Source organism: Myzus persicae, unplaced genomic scaffold, assembly GCF_001856785.1.
Source record: "Myzus persicae strain clone G006 unplaced genomic scaffold, MPER_G0061.0, whole genome shotgun sequence".
In the NCBI taxonomy this organism is placed as follows: Eukaryota; Metazoa; Arthropoda; class Insecta; order Hemiptera; family Aphididae; genus Myzus; species Myzus persicae.
In genome coordinates, this window is record NW_019104477.1 from 522139 (window position 1) to 530676 (window position 8538).

An 8538-nucleotide genomic window follows, 5' to 3' on the forward strand; every position below is an offset into this window, starting at 1 on the left:
AATTATTTTGATTTACCACAAAAGATCCTTCAATATATCTATGCGAACAATCCTAACTAATAAAACCTAACTGATTATGCCGTTACTCAAAATTCATGTGGTTCGTTCAGACCGCACTTGATTCCCAGAATTTTTTTTTTTCATTTCAAATTTATATACATTTTTATGCTCTTTTATCATCGTATTTACAAATGTTTAATAGGGCGAAAATCCGGTGAAGTGTAACACGAATGTAAATTAGAATGAAAAGGGTTGTGCAAAAATATGACGTAATAAAAAAAAACACCACTATTCGACGATATTCATTAAAAATGTGAAAAGGGTATTAAGAGTATTCGTTATTGACCCTTCTTGTGTTCAGCCTTTTATTAACATACTTCTATGCGTATTATGACCCTTGTGTAATGTGTATATACAAAAAAGTACAACAAAAACGCCAAAATAACATGGGAACTAGAGATAACACAAATATATTTTTTCACAACGTAATGAAGTAACGTATATATTATACATACAGACTTTTCGTAAATCTTATAGGCCACGCGACGGATCCCGAGGCGCTTATTTATGTAGTGCGTGAGCAGGTGAACCGATTTACATACTACGCACAGGACGATTAATTTTTCGGAAATAGAATAAATTAACACTTGTCGAAAACAAAACGAAAGAATGTTTCTGTTGATTTCTATCGAAACTAAAAAAATAAATTAGGGACTGTTGATTTCTGTACATACAGGTGGTTTGTTCGGTTTCTTTCTTTTATCCGGCGTGGGCGTGTTATTTATTTTTCCAGGCACTTTTTTTAAAAAAAAAAACAATTCTTTATGTACAGTTACATTTTTTTTTTTTTTGGCCACCAAACAATTATTTTAATTTCCTATGCATCCCATCCGACGTTCAATTTTTTTCCTGATGCATGTACAATTATATATGCGATATACTCGCTCGATGCATCCCGCGTAGCAGGTGTTGAAACAGTTTGTATGTACATGCACACGATATTGAATAATAATGCAAGTGTCGGCGGTAATTACACGTTGTCTTGTCGTTTGATTGAATGCACTCGCATTCAAATTGCTGTACGCATAATAATCGTTATTAAGATACAAAAAAAAATTAAGTACCTACACGCATTATGCATACATGCATATCGTCCTAAATAAATAACACTAATGTTCGGCGTTTCGGTCATTTTTTCTTATTATTCTTATTTGTATTTATTATTTCCCATTTTATAATGTTAACTTTCAAGTATAAAACTTTTATAAATTATAATAATACTATCATATTTTATCAAAATTGTATTTGTTGTATGATTTGTAAGAAGTTTCGTATCGACATTTCGACATCTGAACTATACTGCTTTAACGGAAAACCTGTCTATAAACGTTTTTATTTAGGATTTTCTGTCGTAATTATTTTACTTTCATTTATTTTTCCCGTACTTGTTTTATTAGATCTATGGTAATGCCGCTAATGTCATCGGCGAACGTACTTATTTCATTATTCGAATTATAACACACGTTTATCGCTGCACGCTCACTTCTAAATATTCTATAATAGACTGCACATGCGCTCGCACATAATATGTAATATAATATAGTATATACGACTAATCCATTCATACATAATAATAATAATAATAATAATAATAATAACCATTTAATAGTCTCTCCGCGGGGCAGTGTATAATATATAATATAATAATATGATATATAATATTGAAGATCGATATCCAGCACGCGCGTTTTCGCTTTTTACTCACTTGTACATACGATATATTATACATCTACCGGTGCGCACGTTATAATATTTTATTTATTTCTTTCTTTCTTATATTTTTAATGGCAGCAGCTCATTATTTTCTCATCCGGACGTAAAAAGCGGGACCGATCTTCGGACCGTGAACGTCGACGGTGGTGGAGAGCGGAGTGCGGCATAGATAGGTGACGCGAGCGCGCGGCATACAATATAATATACGTGTGTGTGTGTGTGTGTGTGTGTGTGTGTGTGTGTGTGTGTGTGTGTGTGCTTATATACATGTGTGTGTGTGTGTGTTTGTGTGTGTCTATATACATTTATGTGTGTATGTGTGTACCTCCCTATATATTATAGCGAAGCCGCGCGCACATGATATTCTAATAAGAGGCCATAAATTTTGCGGCGGGCAATACACCGCGCGGACGCTCGTGTCGCCGCAGACCACTTTCCGTAAATGGAACGACGACGACAACGATGACGGGGAAACGGCGGCGTGTACACGAAAAACCGTGGAAAGTTTAACCGCATTTTTCTCTACAGTTCTCGTACTTACGTGCGTGCGTGCGTGCGTGCGTGCGTGCGTGCGTGTGCTGTGAACGTTTCGCTAGACAACTGTACAACAGAACACATTATAGCAATAGATATAATATCGCATGGATGGCATGACGCGGGAACACGGGACGAAATACAATAAAAATGTCGTATGGATACATTTATAATAATATTTTCATCTATGGTTTACTACTATGTTATTTTACGTGTGTCAAACCATCCAAACCATCGGCGTATTGTTTTTTAGCTGTCAATTAAACAAAATAGAAGCGTCCGTAATAATTAATATTTTTATGACATACGCGCGCCCACTTCAATGTTATAACGTGCCACACAGCTACTACGCCTAATTATTATGATTTTTATAATAATAATATGCCAACCCGTTTTTCATTTCAAGCAGCCGATAACGCTTATGATTATAATATACCCAGTGGATTTGAGCACTGGAATTCAATTAATTTTTCCAATTTCATCGTAGTCGTCTCCCTCGTCATATTATTATTATTATTATATAATCCTTTCTTTTGCAAACGCTATTTTCGTACATAATCATTTTTTTAAGTACTTTTTCGTGGAACAAGGGTTTATAATCGCATATTTTTCTCCTTCTCTCCCACTCTGTATCTTTGTTTTTCTCTTGGTTTTTTTTTTTAAACATATAATAAAATCTATTTTCAATTCAGTCAAAATCGTAACGGCTAGATAGTTTGAAAACTGCTAGCCTATAAGTGGCGTGATAAGAAAGTACGTAAGTAAATCATGTTACCACGGAGCGTTCTGTGTGTCATTTATTATAAATAATTTAATTCAGTGCGCCGCCGTGCAAAACGATAAAATTCATGAAGAAAATATTAGTTTTATGCAATAAAGGTGCATAAATCATTTAGGTACACAAAGTAAAAGTATTTGGCATTAATATAAAGTTTATATTGGAAATGGTAATGGTCACGGTGAATTTAATGTTTAATAATGACATTTTTCGTTCGCTTTTGGTAAATGTGTACTTACGCGATTATAGTTTCTCGTATAAAAAAATACACAACATTAAATATTCAAATAACTCGTCGGCGGTTGCCGGTTGAGTTAGTAAACTTTTAAACTAGGTATTATTGAAAAATATAATGAATACTAATAAAAAAAAATTTTGTTTTTCTTAATTTATTTAATTGCAATGTGCACAGTGCTGAATTGAACTATTGAAAACTCATTATTGGTCAATTACGATGTTTCCATTATTTCATTTTTTTAATTTTGTAACACTTATCGGGTTTAATATTGCAGTATGCCATTGTGAAAAAAAAATGCTAATTTAAGAAAACATTATTAGATTAGTAGGCTGTATATTCTGTGTACAAGGACTGGATAGTGGATAGCTATATACTTTGACGAAAGCCGTATACAAATCACGTGCAAAAACCGCCAGTAATTATTAACGGTGTCCCGAGTCCGGGCGGGCGCCTATTCTTTCGACTTTCGAGAACACTCAGACCGATAAATTATACTTTGTTTATAAAATATTTAATAAAAATGTAAATCTCCGCTACTTGGACGACGCCGCAGACGGACTTTTAATAAAAGTCACCGGGCTGCAAGTAGTCGGAAGGGCTTTTAAAAATTAAAATTACGTTTGTTTTATTGCCATCCCTTTTACTCGTCGACTACTTCTCCTCCTCCGGTCGAGTACTTTTTGCTCGGACACATCTCCCAAGGCGCCGATATCGTATAACATTCTATATAGCCACTGCACACCATTGCCAGCATTCATATACATTATATCATATTGTGTAAATGTAGAAACTGTGTATATACAACATAATGATATATACAATATACATACATAACAGTATATAGTTTTGTTCTCGTATGATTTTTAGTCGCACGTAATATCGGAACGGGGTGGAAAAAATAATAACGATTAAAATATTATTATTGTGCGACAATAAACTCCGGTCGGTAAATTTTAGAGTTTATTATAATATACACGAGCGTACAACGATAAATCCGAGCATGCCGTCGCCTAAACAGCAGCGCACCATAAATTTGATCTTTCCGAGCGTATATTTTGCGGCGGCGGTGGTCAGGTTTATGCCTGTACGATGTACGTAGACGCAAAATATTTTAATATGGCACGTATAACAAAACGGAAACGGTATTTTTTTTTCAAAATGGCCATTCAAACTCACAGCAGACGGTATATTTAAATACAAATATAAATATGTGTGTACATGTATTTTGTATATCTAGATACGTAGTAGATTATTATGTGTGTCCAAAGGGACCACGTCGGTATTGTGTTTCTTCACGCGAAGCGGAAAGGAAACACGCTGTGCAATGGCGGCGGCTGTGTGTATATTATAATATACTATAATATATATAGTGTCTCCCCCGCCAACTAGTCCCGAACACGCGCGTACTTCCGGGTTCGCTGATTACTGGTTATACCTGACGTATGTTTTATTGTTATTTTCAGGAACATTTTTTTTATTTTCAGGAAGCTGAACTTCGCATGGATGTGCTCCAGCAGCACGCTGCCTTGATGGGCGGTGCGAGCACTACGTCTTGTCCGCTGTGCCATAAATTGTTCCTAGGTAGCGAGTCGCTGGTCGAACATATGAAAGTCCACCACAACGATCCGACCACCGTTTCGCAGGCCGTCGTACCAAGTGAGTCAAATAATGTAGAGCACTTGACTACAATTATTCTGAACTCTAAGTCCTAAGAGTTTAAATATTCTAAAATGACTCGAACGAAAAGTCCTCAAAATATTTAAAACATTCGAAAAATATGTGAGCACTTTTCACATTAGCCTTTTTTCACAGGTTACTCGGATATTAGTACTAGTCCGTACATGGCCAAACGTCGAACGGCCAACCATCCCTGCCCGGTTTGTGGTAAACACTACGTGAATGAGGGAAGTCTGCGCAAACATTTGGCTTGCCACCCGGAAACAGCTCAGTACGCCCAACTCAGGATGTGGCCGTGTTCTGTTTGTCAAGCCGTATTCACCCACGAATCAGGTGAGCCAATGAGTTGTAGTGATGATATTAGCAGTGCACCAGCGATAGTCATCAAGTACCAATCAATTCTAATGGTTATATGTTCAGAATATAATATCTATTGAGCTCTTGAATCAATCGAGCATACTGAATTACAAAAATAAAATTATTTATTGTTTAGTTAAAATATTTTTTTTAATTCGTACCATATGAAATATATGAACGCTTTAATATCTAGATTAGAACGATAGTCATATGCATGTTATATATACAAAAAATACATGTATACCTGGATCTCAATGGATTGAATCCGAGTTTGGGATTATAAATCTTTAATTCAAATTCCGGTTTGTCGGAACAAAATAATGACCATCACTAAAACATACTGTGCCATGTTAGCAATATCGCGATGATAACTGATTTACGGCGCGCATGTCGCATAAATCTCGTCATATGTTGCCGACTGAGAAAAAATAATGCATGCGTATAATATACGAAACAAATCAATTTTTTTATGCACCGCAATTTATTATTAACTATAGATTTATGCACAACATCATTGTCGACTGACGTAATCTTAACTCGCGTTTTCTTTGTATACAGGCCTGCTAACACACATGGAACACATGCGTATGGATCCCAAGCATCAGTTTGCCGCGCAGTACGTTCTGAGCAGAGCGGCTGCTGAACGCAGAGAACGAGAAAACTTCCTGGCCGCCGTGACGGCCACCAACAGCATGGGTGGCCCCGCCTCACCTCATTCTGTTCACTCAGATTCGTCATCATCGAACAACGGCGAAGTGGACGGTCCCAGTGGAGCTGGTTCTACAGGTTCAGTTGGCACTGGCACCAATAACTCTGTGGTTGCTGTGGTGGCCGCGGCCGCAGCGGCGGCTGCAGCAGGCGGTAACGTCGTTGTTCCCACGGGTGGCCGGCTATCCGTCTCACCAGCCGATAACCAAATTCCGTTAGTGTTGCATCACAACAACAACAACACGACGACAAACAACAACAATAATAACAACAACAATCCTACGGCGATAAAGTTAGCCGAGCTAATGGCCGCTAGAACTGGAGGCATGAGTAAGTACACATTCTCGGTTCAGCCCGACGCATTTAAGTTTTTTTTTTATTAAAAACCTTTTTTCGTTTGTTTAACGTACAGTTAGTGGTAACGGAGGTCACCAATACATGAACCAGCAACCTCAGTATAACGCCAATGACCTTCAGAGGGCTGCTGCATTATTCATGAGCCAGCAGCAAGCACATGCAGCAGTTTCGCAGGTTCAACAGCAACAGCAGCAACAACAACAGCAACAACAGCAGCAGCAGCAGCAGCAGCAACAACAACAGCAACAGCAGCAACAGCAACTTCAGCAACTTCAGCAGAACCCACCATCGCCGTCACGCTCACCGCGATCTGCACCTCCAACCCCGGCGTCCGTAGTGCAAGCGGCCGCGGCCAATCTCGCCGCTGCAGCCATGCGTATCACCCAGTCGAATGCCATGCACCAAAACCAATTGGTCACCACTTCCAGGTACGCTATTATATTGATCATATTAAATAATGTGGGGGGGGGGGTAGTATTGACATGTTATGTAGAGTTGAAGTGGGCCGTATAAGACACGGTTATAGAAAGATTTAGGTCAACGAATAGAGAATTTCAGAGTTTTATGCATTTTCGATATAATGAACATCACGTATAGACAAATAGTGTATTAATACGTATGTGTACTTTTTGGTTCAACAGTGGTTCCGGTTCGAACTCGTCAGTAAACTCAATGCAATCGGCAGTCCAGATGGCCATGAACGCAGCCGTCCGGGCTTCCATGTCGTCCATGGTCGACGGCCTCGGGGGTGGACACCACCAGCAGTCCGGTCACCAGTCTATGCTCCACCACCACCAACAGTCCAACCACGAGCAAAGCTCGCCGACGTTACGTATGCAGGAGGCCATACTTAGGTCTCAGGCAGAGGCGGCGCTCAGGTTGGCCGTCTCGCAAGCCGTGGCCGCGTCGTCAGGCCAGCAACAGGTACCTGAACAGAACCGGCAGTCGTCGGTGCAGCAACAGAACTCGCATCAGCCCCAGCAAAACGTGGCAATCAACTACAACGCCATGGCACAGGGACAGCTGATGAACGGACAGAACCCTTACCACCACCAAGGCCAAGTGTCACCAGACCTGTCCGAGGCGCTCAGGCTCCAGGAACAACGGCTCGAACAGGCACTTAGGCTACATGGTGGTGACCCAAGAGCTTTGGGCTTCACTTTCGGTAACTCCCAACAGGGTCATATCAACCCATGAGAGTTTAGTTACTATTAACGACGAGGTCATCTAAACCCTTCCCCTCGCCCATCCCCTCACAAACTACCCCGTCCACCATCACCAGCCACTGACCTACTATTATATTATTATGCCACTGTCGTCATCCACCACCACCACCACTACCACATCCATCTCCTAAAGCTCAACGGCGGACCTGCTGCAGCGCGCGCACATGATTATTTATTATAATTGTAATTAGTAATTACCTACGATATTTATTAATTATTATAACTATACTATTATATTAATTTCTAGGCATATACTTTACTTAATATTATTATTACCATAAGAATAATAATTTTATTTTTACCAAAACAATAATTGTCCCACAGAAAGACATGTCGTCATCGTCGATCGTGTCATGAGTACCTACCTACGTCGATGACGACTTGTGTCAAATTTGTAAATAGTTGTACATATACTTATTAATATGTAATTGCGATTTTAAAGATTAACTGATTTTTAAAAACGTCGTTTAGCAAATTTTTTTTGTACAGTTATGTATAATATTTGTGGTTTTTTACGTGAGTTGTATAAAAACAAATTACATTTAAATCGATAAATCCAATTTATAAGGATCTCTCAGCGAGAGATTCCAATAACGTATAATATAAAGCAACATTTAGGTTCCGAAAATATTATTATTTACTTATAAACATTCAAATAATTTGTTCTGTTAATTTGTATTTATTTTAGTTTTAATTTTCATCCAAGGGGTTTTTGCAATTTTATTTTATTCTGGTTAAATAGTTTTTTTTAGTAAAAATTAACTCATTATTCACTTCGTTTACTTAATTTTAATCAAACGATTATTGTCTTGTACTATAATTTCTTTGGAGAGGAACTTGTCTCATGAATTGACCCATTTATAGGACTCCCAGAAATATTGTAGGTAGAT

The 8538-nt window shown here is 38.3% G+C and overlaps 1 protein-coding gene across 5 annotated transcripts in view; it reads left to right on the forward strand.

Moving 5' to 3' along the window:
* LOC111042420 (Krueppel homolog 1-like) overlaps positions 1 to 8331 on the forward strand; it is a 100016-nt gene extending 91685 nt beyond the window's left edge. For 4 of the 5 annotated variants that reach the window (XM_022327018.1, XM_022327017.1, XM_022327020.1 and 1 more), the window contains 5 exons: positions 4787 to 4979; positions 5136 to 5333; positions 5916 to 6395; positions 6478 to 6850; positions 7064 to 8331. In XM_022327018.1, coding sequence (XP_022182710.1) covers positions 4787 to 4979; positions 5136 to 5333; positions 5916 to 6395; positions 6478 to 6850; positions 7064 to 7619 — 1800 coding nt within the window. In that variant the 3' untranslated portion in view covers positions 7620 to 8331. The remainder of the gene's footprint in view (positions 1 to 4786; positions 4980 to 5135; positions 5334 to 5915; positions 6396 to 6477; positions 6851 to 7063) is intronic. The other variant, XM_022327019.1, reaches the window with a different exon arrangement.
* Positions 8332 to 8538: the final 207 nt, after the last annotated feature.